This window comes from Salmo salar, chromosome ssa15, assembly GCF_905237065.1.
Source record: "Salmo salar chromosome ssa15, Ssal_v3.1, whole genome shotgun sequence".
NCBI classification, from domain to species: Eukaryota; Metazoa; Chordata; class Actinopteri; order Salmoniformes; family Salmonidae; genus Salmo; species Salmo salar.
This window is the reverse complement of record NC_059456.1, coordinates 52,742,393-52,756,238: the sequence shown is the minus strand read 5'-3', so window position 1 is coordinate 52,756,238 and position 13,846 is coordinate 52,742,393. Positions and strand designations below refer to the sequence as shown.

The 13,846-nt window shown below is 44.8% G+C and overlaps 1 protein-coding gene across 2 annotated transcripts in view; it reads right to left on the bottom strand.

Moving 5' to 3' along the window:
• The window catches only part of LOC106571582 (MAM domain-containing glycosylphosphatidylinositol anchor protein 2), a 419,589-nt gene extending 406,071 nt beyond the window's left edge, over nucleotides 1–13,518 (bottom strand). The window contains exon 1 of one of the 2 annotated variants that reach the window (XM_014144813.2): nucleotides 12,339–13,518. In XM_014144813.2, the coding sequence (XP_014000288.1) occupies nucleotides 12,339–12,411 (73 nt within the window). In that variant the 5' untranslated portion in view covers nucleotides 12,412–13,518. The remainder of the gene's footprint in view (nucleotides 1–12,338) is intronic. The other variant, XM_014144816.2, reaches the window with a different exon arrangement.
• Nucleotides 13,519–13,846: the final 328 nt, after the last annotated feature.

The following is a 13,846-nucleotide window of genomic DNA, read 5'->3' as shown; positions in this document are numbered from 1 at the left end:
GAATGTCTGAATTCTGCCTCCACAAACTAGCAGCCCAGACTTCACATATTTGTACACTGTCAGTCTGCTTAGAGTTGTGTCTGAAAAATCTGTACCTTCTTGAGCTGCGAGAAAAAGGTCTTTGAGTGCATCTTCATGTTCTTTGACAGTTGGCACAGCTTGCTTGGGTGATCTTACCTCCCTCTTTGCCTGTTTAGGGGCCCGGCCCTTCCTCTTCAGCCACTGCTTGGCTGCTAGACAAACCCAGGCAACGACTCTCACCAGTTTGGACAGGCTACTGAATCTTCTTACTTCCACAAGATCTTTAACCCAACCAGTGTAATTCCTTCTAAGAAGAGTTGGGTTCACCACAGGTATTCCCTCTTGAGTTTCACTCTTTGGACTTTCCTGAGTGCCTTGTAGGTCTTCTTTCTGCTGACTACTTCTCGCTTCAGCTCTTGTCAATGCACCTGAGAATGCCTCCCTTTGGAGCTTGTTTACACTCTCCCTGGCATGAGCTGCAACCTCTCCAGTTGATTTTATAGGCCACTCCTCCACTGGCCACTTTAGGAACTCTGGTCCCTCTTTCCATGTGGAATTCTCCTTCAAATCTTCAGGAGCACCCCCTCTTGTTATGATGTCAGCTATGTTTAGATCCCCACGGATCCACCACCAGTCTTGCACTTGTCCAGCCTTCTGGATTTCACCCACTCTGTTTGCAAAGAATGTTTTGTACCCATAACTGACTCTTTGAATGGCTCCCAAGACCGTTTGACTGTCAAGTAGATGGAACCATCTCTCGATCTTCATTCGAGCATGCTTTTCCACATACTTCCTGATCCTGGCTGCGAAGACAGCACCACAGATCTCAGCTTTTACAGCGTCTCCCTTCTGATCCAGGGGTGTCAGCTTGGCTTTTGATTCAACAAATCGAACTTTAGTGCCTTGACTTGTCTCCCATCTTAAGTACATCACAGCTCCATAGGTTTTATCACTTCCTTCAGAGAATGTGATGCCCCACGGTTTCTCTTCCCAGCCAGCTGGTGTGAGGCTCCTGTGGAATTTCACCTCTCCAAGCTGCACATATTCTTCAAAAAGCTGGATGGCTTCTTCCCTGAGGCTTTCTGAGAGAGGTTGGTCCCAGGTTTCTTGGGTTAGTTTCCCACCCCCTCCCTCTTGGAATGCTTTTCGAACAAGAATTGCTCCCTTCTGTTTGGCAGGTGTAACTAAGCCAATTGGGTCGTACAGTCCAGCCACTTGGCTTAAGAGGGCCCTCCTAGTCAGTGGGTTAGGTGTCTCAGTTCTCACCTCCTCCTTGAGAAGATTTTTCCCAACTCTCATCTTCTTTTTCCTTTTTGAAAAGTTAACTGAGGTTAACATGTAGAGCTTGTCTTCATCCATTCGGTAGCCGATACCCAAGGCTTTGTTGTCTTCGTCCCTCATTTGATTTGGAAGAATTAAGGTTTTACTTTGTGCCTTTGATGGACACTCCACCTCCATTCCTTGCCTCCCACTTTGCCCTGACCGGACCCATGGTTTGAGGAAGAACCCTCCAGCTTTCAAGATCTCTTCTACATTTGCTGTGATTTTGTCAAGTTTATCCAGGTCATTTTGGGAGGTTAAGAGGTCATCCACATAATTGTATTCTTCAATGACTCTGCGCTCATCCTCCAAGTGAAGAAAGTTGGGCAGGCGTGCTGTTTCCCTCATAGCCAACTGAGCAATGCAACCAGCAGGTCTGTCCCCAATGTTGACTCTGGTTATTGCATATTCACTTATCTCTTCAACTGGGCTGTCCCTCCAGAGGAACCTGTGAAGATGCATCTCGAGCTCCTCCAGCCATACAGAGTTGTACATCTTTTTGATGTCTCCTAGAGATGCATACGTCCCCTCTCTGAACCTCAGCAAGACAGCTCTTATAGGGTTGAGAACGTCTGGTCCCTTCAGAAGAAGATCATTCATACTCACGCCTTTGTATTTCTGGCTACTATTCCATACAATTTGAACCGGTGTTGTTACTGAATGAGGGTTTGGTGCCACCAGGTGGCTTACGTACCACACTGGTCCATTCCACTCGTCCATGATTTTGTTGGTGAGTTTTATGGCTGCGCCTCGCTCGACCATTTCATGGATTTGGGTAGCATATGCGACTTTCGTGTCTGGCTCTTTGCTTAGTTGTTTTTCCATCCTTAAGAAACAAGCCTGGACTGCACTTTTGTTATTCGGGAGAGAGGCTGGATCTACCGTCCAAGGATACTTTGCATCCCAATGTGGAGCCGGTGTGTGAGCATCCCCCTTCTCGTAGGTGAGGCCTCCTTTAATGATCTCCCGTTCCCTCTCCTCTGCCAGGGTCATTTATTTTCCTCCCGTTGGACAGTTTCCATATCGGCATCCTCCACATCTTGGCTCACATGCAGCTCCGATGCTGTCCCAGTGCCACCACTCAAGGAACTCACGGTTACTGGCAGCTGTAAATTTGGTCAGAGTCACATCCTCCTGCTGTAGCTGGGCTGTGTCAGTTGTTGGACTTGTGATTTCTTGATATTTGACAGCTGCTGTCCTCATGGAGCGAGCAAAGTGTGTTTTGGACTCATATAGTGCAACCTCCACTTCTTCAAATAAGTCGGGATCTGCTCCACCCACTGTTTTCCCCAATGGACCCTCCCACAAGACGAGGTCTCCCATGATTTTTACCCTCTGGGGAGCGAGCCTTCCCTCTCGGTGGCTAATGAGAAGTTCGACCTCTTCTGGCCTTTCCAATTCTGTAAGTTTGACTTCTGGGAAGAATTTTTTCAACTTCTCAGGTTCAATTACTTGATGCACTCTGGCGATTTCATCCAAGCCGTAGCAGACCATTTCATGAGCTCTCTCTGTCCCTTTAGGTGTCTTGACTCTGACTTTGAGGAGATACATTAGTGTGTTCACTTTCATGGTCATACCACCAACCCCATGAACAACTAAAGTTATCTTCTCATGTCTTAACCTCAGTCTTTCAGCAGCCTTATGGGTAATGTAGTTTGTGTCTGATGCAAGGTCAATTAAAGTCCCAATCTTCTGCCCTGCGTTCGCCGTGACTTGCATCAACATCATGATGACAGGAAGTTCAGTGAGCCCATTTCTTTGCAGTAGCTCAGACTGGCCTGAAGCATCGAGTGTCACTGCGGTTTTGTTGGTGTTGGTGAAAGCCTTTCTGCATCAATCTGCCATTTCCTGGGAAAGTTCAGACAAGATCTTCTCTTGTTCCTCCGTTAGCTTGCTTTCACCTTTGCCGTCTCATCCACTCTTTCTCTCTTCCCCTCTTTTGACTTCTCCTTTTGGGCAGAGGAAAAAATTGTGGTCTGGGGCACCACCTTCCCTTTTACAGTCTTTGTTTCTGCATAGGAAAGTGTCTCTGCAGTATCCATCTTCATGGCATCCGAGACATTTTCTGCATGCTCCCAGCTTTCTTAATACAGTTTTCTTTTCAGGTAGCTTAAGTCTTTTGAACTTTCTACAGAAGAAGATCTTGTTGTTGTGCCCACTATCACCACATATACCTCATCAAGCTCTTCTTTCCTTGTGGTTTTTGTTAAGGCAATCTTTCTGTCATACTTCTTGTCCAAACGATCCGATTTTTCCACCTTCTCCTCAGTTCTGAGCTGTTCGAGTCTCTCCAGTATTCCTTCTTGACTTTTCAGGAACTTCAAGACCATGACAAAGTGGTTGTCTGATGTGACATCGTTTCTGGGTTCAACCATGAACATAACCCAGTCTCTTTTAATGAAGTCAGGCAACTTGCTTTCAATGGATCTAATTACTAGTGGGTTATTTATGGCTCCAGAGTTTCCTTACTCTGTGAGATCTGCTAGAGCCTTCGCCACTGACTGTATGAGATCAATGACCTTTCTTGGTTGGTTCCCTTTCACATGTGGCATCTTCTCCAGCTCTTCCAGGATTTCCACTATGATGGTTGACTTGTTGCCATACGTGTTCTCCAGGACTCTGAACATGTCATCGGCAGTGGTGTAGGTTGAAAGTCTGAGGTCTTTTGAGATTTTGTCATCCACACTCTCCAGGAGTTGAATTTTCTTAACTTCAGTTGATCCGGATGGCTCTCGCTGCTTAAGCAGGCTTTCCCAGTCTTTCCTCCATCTGTGATATTCTCTCCTGCTTCCATTGAAGATAGGTAGAGAGATTGGCTTGACTCTCACTATTGGTGTGGATGTTGCCGGTTGGGGTAGTAGTTTCACTCCTGTGCCTCGCTCATTGGTCGTCCGTGCAGTGGCAAATTCAGGTCTCCTTAACTCAAGCCTGTAGTAGAATGCTCTTACGTCCTTGACTCTTCCAACTAATTCGTCCTTTAATTCTACAGGGATCCATCGCTCCCATGATGACATTGCTGAGATGGCCTCTTTTATCCTCTTGTCCAAGAGAGCGAGGTGCACTTCATAGCCCTCTAAATTGGCACTTTCCACTGGTACATAAGCCGCTATATCATTAGCTTTTTCTGCTTCCAGGATTGCCACAAGAAGTTCACTCCTTCCATACCTCGACCACAGGTTTGTTTGAACAATGTCTCTTATTTCCGCCAACTTTGTTTCACCCTCATTTACAGATCTATCAATGTCGGCCTCTTGCTGTTCATTAAGACCTGGTTCCTCATCCTCAGTCATGTCAGCCTCCAGTCCAATCCTGTAGTCATCGTTGGCATCGAGCATCTTTCTGAAACAATCTGAAAGCTTAGCGAATTCCTCCTTTAACTCCACTTGAAGCATGCTGCTTGCTCCTCTTGAAATGAAGTTGGCTTGTCTGGTGAAGCTGCTTTTTGCAGTGGTCCTCTCCTTTTTGAGCTGCTGGACCGACTTCCCCAGGACATCTTCCGCCATCTTGACTTCCTCAGCGTCAACAGCTTATTTCTGGATCTGAAGCCGTTTATCCTCAGGGCCAGGCCGCTCCGCGTGGTTTACAACTGTCAAGTCCTCCTCTTGTTCACCATCCAAAGGACACAGGGACAACTCAATTTTCCAACTCAATCTTTTTTATTTTTAGTTTGCCTTCAGTTGATTGGTCTGTCCAGTAATTTAGCCAGTAAATTAGCCAGTAAATTAGCCGGTAAATTAGCCAGTGAATTAGCCAGTGAATTAGCCAGTGAATTAGGTTGTAAACCTTTAAAGACAGAACAAAAAGTTACCATCTTAATTAAACATTTTAATGAACTTAAATTAGTTTAAACATTTAAATAACATTCTAAATAACTAAGATGAATTAACCATTTAAGCCTTTTACCATTGGCATCTTTGGAATGAACCTGTGAGTGAACTTGGAGTTTTCCCTCTGAAGTTTGTTCTTCTGAATGACTAACGCCCTCCATGCCTTCACAGGTGCTCCAAATCAGTGAAAATGATTAATCAGGTGACAAGCAGCCGGTTTGCTGCTGCTGGTGCACTCTGGGAAGTGTAGTCCTTTGACTCACTCCTGATATTCAGCTCAACAAGCCCTGAGGTGCGTGTCCACAAACTGGCACATCCAGTACCAGCACCACACATCAGGCTTCCAGTGCGTCAGCCCAGTCCCGAGTGTCCGGCAACAGTACCTCGTCCAGAGTGTCCGGCAACAGTACCTCGTTCAGAGTGCCCGGCAACAGTACCTCGTCCAGTGTATCCGGCAACAGTGTCTAGTCCGGAACCGAGTGAGACGGCCTACTGTCCGGAACCGAGTGAGACGGTCTACTGTCCGGAACCGAGTGAGACGGCCTACTGTCCGGAACCGAGTGAGACGGCCTACTGTCCGGCACCAAGTGAGACGGCCTACTGTCCGGCACCGAGTGAGACGGCCTACTGTCCGGCACCGAGTGAGACGGCCTACAGTCCGGCACCGAGTGAGACGGCCTACAGTCCGGCACCGAGTGAGACGGCCTACAGTCCGGCACCGAGTGAGACGGCCTACAGTCCGGCACCGAGTGAGACGGCCTACAGTGCGGCAGCGAGTGAGACGGCCTACAGTCCGGCACCGAGTGAGACGGCCTACAGTCCGGCACCGAGTGAGCCTGCCTGCAGTCCGGAGCTTCCAGAGTCGGCTTACTGTCCGGAGCTTCCAGAGTCGGCTTACTGTCCAGAGCTCCCAGAGACGCTCTACAGCCCTGAGCATTCTGCAGGGGTGGACAGGTTGGGTGGGGGAAATAGACCTGAGCCTGAGCCACCTCCAGTATAGGTTGGTTGGGGGGGGGGGTGTAGCACAGGTGCCGTCGTTGATGGTAGCCACCCTCCCTTCCCTGCCTTTAGTTAGGGATTTTTTTTTTTTTTTTTTGAGGTGCATACAGGGTCTGCACCTTTGGGGGAGGGGTAATGTCACGTCCTGACCAGTAATAGGGGTTATTTTGTTATTGTAGTTTGGTCAGGACGTGGCAGAGGGTATTTGTTTTATGTGGTTTCGGGGTGGTTGTGTGTTTAGTGGTGTGTTTGATTTATTATTCCAGGTTTTGGGCACTGGTCTATGTTAATGTATTTCTATGTTTAGTCTAGTTCTTTGTATTTCTTTGTTTAGTTAATTGGGGATTGGACTCTCAATTGGAGGCAGGTGTTTTCTAGTTGCCTCTGATTGAGGGTCCTATATATAGGTATGTGTTTGTTTTAGTGTTTTGTGGGAGATTGTGCTAGGTATAGCTTTGTTGCCTTACCGGCCTGTTATTAGTCGTTGTGTTTTTGTTGTGTACGTATTTATTTTGGTTTACCTTCTTGTCCGTTTAAATAAAAAGAAGATGAGTGCACATTTCCCCGCTGCGTCTTGGTCCACTTTACCCCACGACAAACGTGACAATTCCTCACTTGTGTCCGTTTAGCATCATTATGATGTATTATGATGCCATGCATGCTTTTCATATACTTCCTATTCCCAAACATTGGAATGTTGCATATTGTCATTTTGCATCCATCAAATATAAATGTTGACTTTGAACCCTGGAGAAAACCCTCCCATTTCAACCCACTTCTCTGGAGCCATCCCCATTTTGTATGTACTGTATATTGTATACTGCTTTGAACATGTACAGCATATTTCGGCAGAGGCTCCTTCCGACATAATCAAGCATGATCTACAGTATACTGTATGCACGCATTAGTTTACATCACATGAAGTCTTTGCAACAAGCTACTGCTCTGATGCGGTCACGCAGGGCATGCACACGTACATTTTGTCTTATTATAAGTCCTTTTGGATCTTCCTAAAAAGCCACCAAGAATATTTTGTCTCTCTCTCTCTTTCTCTCACACTTTATTTCACTTTCTCTTGAAGGCATGTGATATCTCATTACCCAATGGGGGATGTCAATATAAATAAGCCCATCAACTCTGCCCCTACACATAGAAAGCCACTGAACCAAGCCCTAGCAGACAGATGTGTAGAAAGCCCTGGGAAGACGGACGGACAGATGGACGGGGGAGATCTGGTTGGTCAGCACCTCCTTTCTTCTCCTCTTTTCTTTCTTTGCTGAAAGAGACAAGACCACAAACAATTTAATCTGTTCCTCTCTCTCTTTCTTCAACCGAGGGCTGCTGTTCAGTGCTGACGCCAATTAGCAGGCCTGTAGTTTTACGCAGGAAGTCTCCTTATGCACCGGACGGAGCATTACGGAACATGATTTATTTAATGAGTGCCTGTTGATGTACATATGTATGGAATATGCTATGTGGCAATAGCTTTGATATGGTATGCGTTTGATTAATTCTGATGGTAAGAAAGAGATCACTTGTGTATCTCTGGGATTAGGTAATTGGCCTTATGGCATATTGACAGTGTTATACCTTGAATAGTGAATAGTCCTTTCTACTGTAATATTAGGGCTTCACAATCAATCGAATTCACATCGATATCGCAATATTGACATGTGTAATATCCATTTCGCAAGGGATTCCTATCACATGCAATATTTTGAAATGACAGTCAGCAGCATGTGACGTTTTTATAGTTTACTCAGTTTTTTTCTCCTCTTTCGGCTGCTTCACACACACACACACGCACGCACGCACGCACGCGCACACACACACACACACACACACACACAAAGCCCTGCCCCCTCACTCAAGCAGCGCAGTTCCTCCACCTCGCTGTTAGATCCACTTTACTAAACTCCTTACACTCGTGGGAATTGGCCTATATGGATAGGCTAAATTTCAATGTTTCTTACAAAAGAAATATGGAAAGCATATGCATAACTATGGTAGCAATTTAAAGGGAACAGTTTGTAGATTATGGGGAAATTATTAGACTAAAACTGAAGACATAACAGTTCACCTGACAGGACTGAATCGAAACATTACTCTGTTGATTTTATGTGCATTTTACATTAACTGTACTTTTTGTGACGTTTGTTGATAACAAAATCTGAAAATACTCTGGATACATTCAGTAACATGATAAGAATATTTGTGGAAAACTTGGGTTAGGTGCAACATAAGACAAAAAAAATCACAAGGGTTTGAAAGAAAGGTCTAACTGGTGGCCACACACCTCTCCAAAGTGTACACAGTTCCTAAGTAATTTCAATGTACTTTTTTGACTCTAAGAAGAGTCTTCAACTATAAGGTGGTTTTTTGAGCTCTCCTAGATTTGCTGTTGAGGAACTAGAGCAAGCACACTTGTAGTAGTTTTGGTTGGAATACTGCCCTACATCCCTGCCTTTACATAATTACTGTTGTTGTTTAAGCAATCCAAAAATTGTTTTTTTTATAAAAGTAAGCATAATTTGAAAGCTTGTTCTATTGCCAACAGTACTAGCTAAATTATTGAATACGATCTGACAGTGTAAGGTTTTCACGAGGCAATTCATATTTAAAAAATACATAGATTCCTTGTAATTTACAGCATTTCCCTCAATTCAGACAACAACACATTTGCATAACTTGCCCAATTAGCGGGAGGGATGGGGGCAACTTCTTGTCACGCACGGTGCTCAAGTTCAGAACGGCTGTCAGTCAAAACCCATACAGAGCTGTGAAGCTCTGACGTCATGTATAGCATGTTACTGTACAGCCACTGCATTCCAATTGAGGCGCTTATCAGTGTCCAAATCTGCCATTTTCAACCCGTATACAGATATGAATGTAAAGGGCTACATTTACATGCTGTTCTGTTAGGTCAAATGCAGTCAACATATTGTTCCAAACAGTAGGTCAAATGCTGTCAACAGATTATTCCAAAAATTAAGTCAAATGCGGTAAACAGATTGTTCCAAACATTAGGTCAAATGCAGTCAAGAGATTGTTCCAAACATTAGGTCAAATGCAGTCAAGAGATTGTTCCAAACATTAGGTCAAATGCAGTCAACAGATTGTTCCAAACATTAGGTCAAATGCAGTCAACAGATTGTTCTAAACAATAATGATGTTGCTTTCCACTTTGCTTTTTAATGTATCATTCTATTTATATGATTCAAACAGATCACCCAAGTGTTTTGATCTATATTTAGTCAAATAAAAATCGCAATTATACTGAACAAAAATCTAACTGCAACATGTGAAGTGTTGGTCCCATATTTCATGAGCTAAAATAAAAATAGCAGAAATTGTCCATTTGCACAAAAGCTTATTTCTCTAAAATATTGTGCACACATTTTTTACTTCCCTGTTAGTGAGCATTTCTCCTTTGCCAAGATAATCCGTCCACCTGACATGTGGCATATCAAGAAGCTGATTAAACAGCATGATCATTACACAGGTGCACCTTGTGCTGGGGACAATAAAAGGCCACTCTAGAATGTGCAGTTTTGTCACACAACACAATACCACAGATGTCAAAAATGTTGAGGGAATGTGTAATTGGCATGCTGACTACAGGAATGTCCACCAGAGCTGTTGCCAGAGAATGGTTTGTTCATTTCTCTACCATAAGCCGCCTCCAACTTCATTTTAGAGAATTTGGCAGTACATCCAACCGGCCTCACATCTGCAGACCACGTATATCCATGCCAGCCCAGGACCTCCACATCCGGCTTCTTCACCTGCGGGATCATTTGAGACCAGCCACTCGGACAACTGCTGAAACTGTGGGTTTGCACAACCAAAGAATTTCTACACAAACTGTCAGAAACCGTCTCAGAGAAGCTCATCTGTGTGCTCGTCGTCCTCACCAGGGTCTTAACCTGACTGCAGTTCGGCGTCGTAACCGATTTCAGTGGGCAAATGCACAGCTATTGAAGAGGAGTAGGACAACATTCCACAGGCCACAATCACCAGCCTGATCAACTCCATGCGAAGGAGATGTGCAGCGCTGCATAAGGCAAATGGAGGTCACACCAGATACTGACTGGTTTTCTGATCCACGACCCTACTTTTCTTTTTAAAGGTATGTGTATTCCCAGTCTTGCGAAATCAATAGATTAGGGTCTAATGCATTTATTTCAATTGACTGATTTCCTTATATGAACTGTAACTCAGTAAAATCATTGAAATTGTTGCATGTTAAGTTAATTTTTTGTTCAGTGTAGATTCTTTCCCCATATCGTGCAGCCCTATGTAATATCTGGTTAAAACACATGTGCAAATGTGACAAGAAAAGAAGCCAATATGCCCAACCCTGGCAGTGTGTGGGATACTGCCATACATTTCATAGCGGAGCGCAAGAGAATCGTATGTACAAGCATAAAGCATCTCACTAAATATATATGTGAACAATTGAATAATTTTGTGTTGCTGTGACTGTGAACAAAGCCCATTGAAGTGGTCTTTATTGCATGTTTATTACAACGTCATAACCCTCTATCAACAGGCGTGTCCTGCTTCCATTCCAGTTAGCTAACCTCTCGATCCACTTTCTAGCACTATAGACATTGGATGAAACAAAATCTATGGAATGGTACCAAAATATGGGTAATATGCCAGCTTGGCACTGCATCACCATAATACTATTATATCATCACCAGTTTCTACTTGACCCCCTATAGTCTGCAGCTTCCTCATTGGTCAACAGCAGTAGTAATGTACAGTAGTACAATGCACTAGTAGCATTGACCATATGACCAGTGGCATATCACAGTTTCACGGGACACCCCCGCAAGGTGATATTCTACACATTATGCCGTGAGGCCTTGTAGGGGGCTGCTTGGTAATGTCATGTATTACATCCCCATCAGCAGTCTCTATTGAACCCCTCAGTTTGACCGACCCTCACTGGCTCTGGATAATGCCACCAGTACATAGCATGCCTGCTTGGTACTAAAGCATCACCACCAGCATCGGCAGTCTTAAACCCTGATCTGACCGGAGCTTTCTCTCTGGTCTACAAACTTCTCTCAGGTCATTGCCACTAGTAGCAACAGCTGTAGGTCAGTGCTGTCTGTCCCCATGTATCCAGCTCAGAGGTGAGGTGGCTCCACTGGCTCCTATGATTCATATTATTACCACAGAGCAGTGAGAGCACCACTGCTTTCAACACACATGCTTATTCAGCCAAGGCAGCATCAGTCAGTGCCACTGTTTGCACACTCCTGTCCAACTTGGCAAAAGCTGGTTGAATCAACTTGTTTCCACATCATTTAAACCAAAAAACGCTATGTGAATCAACATGGAAAACTGATTGGATTTCCAAAAATTAATCTATGTAAGGGAATTTCGACTTTGTTGCACCCAATTTCTAACCTAAATCTAATGAGAGTGAAATGTTTTGTTGATTTCATGTTGAATTCATGTTAGTTGACAACTCAAACAAATGTAAATAAAAACTAGAAGTTGAACTGATGTCTGTGCCCAGTGGTGTGTGTGTGTGTGTGTGTGTGTGTGTGTGTGTGTGTGTGTGTGTGTGTGTGTGTGTGTGTGTGTGTGTGTGTGTGTGTGAGAGAGAGAGAGAGAGAAGGAGGGATAGATAGACCCTGTCTGCTCACACATTATTTGAATACCATTCATGTTGGTGAATACCAAAAGTTTATACATAACAGTACTCGCTCACTGATGACTGTTAGGAGACGCTTATTAACGCAATAATGTGACGGTCACATTGTCTGAATCTAGAAACGTAAAACATTATACTTAATAGGTTAAGATACATAGACGGCCCTCAATACGCACCCACATCGACACTAACAACGGAGGGACTTAATCGGAGGGACTTAATAAATAATCAATATTTAGACGAATAATTTGTGATGGATTTGATCGGAATTAGACAGTTTGTGATATATTCTCTGTTCAATAACATGGCGCGGGTCACTCACCAGTCTATAAAATGTAAATCAACTCCCCGTGCAACATCAGCACTATATGATTCTATGGAGAAAGCATCGGAGTGTATGTGTATATAGGCTATGTTGCCAGGTAGATGTACGGTTGCAATTATTTTACAAGGTCATGATCACGTTTGTTGCAACCCGTGGGAGGATAAGGCACACTTACCGTACACTCCTTGGCAACGGATGCCCTCCAGAGACAGCGTCAGGAGCCCCAAAACAGAAATTATTAGGTCCATCCTTCACGTTAATCTCAACATTTCCAGCTCTCAAAGGCGAGAAGTCCTTTCCGGGGCGAGGAAGGAGGTTGGCGAGGCGGAACTCGCGTGCATAGATAGATCACCGAACACCGCTGCCGCTCCAATCCGGGTGCTGATTAATTTATGTTCTGAATATGTTGCGCCTTGAATTTATGAACATCGATTGCAAAAAGGCGCGTTTTCACCTCAGTACACTGTCAAAATAAATCAAGGGCTGACGAATTCACTTGAAAAAGCGGTGTTCTGCTCGTATAGTGAGCCAATGGATGTCTTGGCGGTTCTGTAGAAAACAGAGAGCCAGGGAAGAGAGACAGAGTAGAGCACAATATTACACCCTAGCCTACAGTCAGTCAGTGATGATAGTGGACGAACTAAGCTGTTTCAGGTAGGTGGGACCCAATAATGATGTAGACTATATTCGGTCCTGTCCGTCACGTTAGTGCTGATCTTCTGGGCTCCTCACTGAGTGGTCACACTGATGCTCCTGGCTGCGGAATGGTTGAGAAGATAACCAGGGACATGGCTCCTCAGCGGTTCCAGCGGTTGTCATTTCTTTATCTGGGTCTGTTTAGATAGAATCAATGAACTGCCATTTGAAAAGCGCTACCGTGTAAATCACAACTATATTCTATGCAATTTGCTGCTCGGCAAAAAAACGGTTGCCTGCTGCTACAAGCGGGTGGGTTCTAGAACCGCGATTATCAGCACAGCGCTACATCAGCACTGCATCTCGACGCCGTGCGCGAGTCATCTCCGGTGGGGATGTTGATGTAGAGGAGGGTGAGTCCGGTTTAGGGAGAGGGAGGGGGGAAGAGAGCAGTGCGTGCACCAGATTGCCGGTATGATTCCGGTGTAGAATAAAATGAGAAGCTTCTCGTCGTTTCTCTTCCCACTTTATAAGATAACGGTATTTTACCGGCTGGATTGGCGGATATGGGGGGAGTTGAGCATCAGTCACGCTGCGCAATACGTGCTGCGCTGATTCGGAGACGGAGCGGCACTGCAACCGGTCTCTCGCTACGTCAAGGAGTGCGTGACTTCCAGCCTTCATCTGTATGGAAGGCTACGCGCAGCGTCAGGCGAGGCGTGTGGGTGAGTGCAGCTGCTGGATTGAGAGATAGAAAGAGAGAGATGTATTGGAATTCTGTAGAGATAACTGATCACTGCAATCAACAGCAAACACCTCGAGATGCCCGGTCATATTCCGACTTGTCTATTCACTTCTCTATAGTCAAGGCGCTTTCGTTGATTGTTATTGTCTTCAGTTGATTGGCAGTAGGCTACAACAGGGCTACTGATCTAACTTAGAATGTGAATGTGTCTACAGAGGGGTCTCTATGAGATAACTAACTATTCATGTTACAGCACTCTACTTTTCTGCAGCGAGGAAGGACAGGAGGAGAGGACCACAACC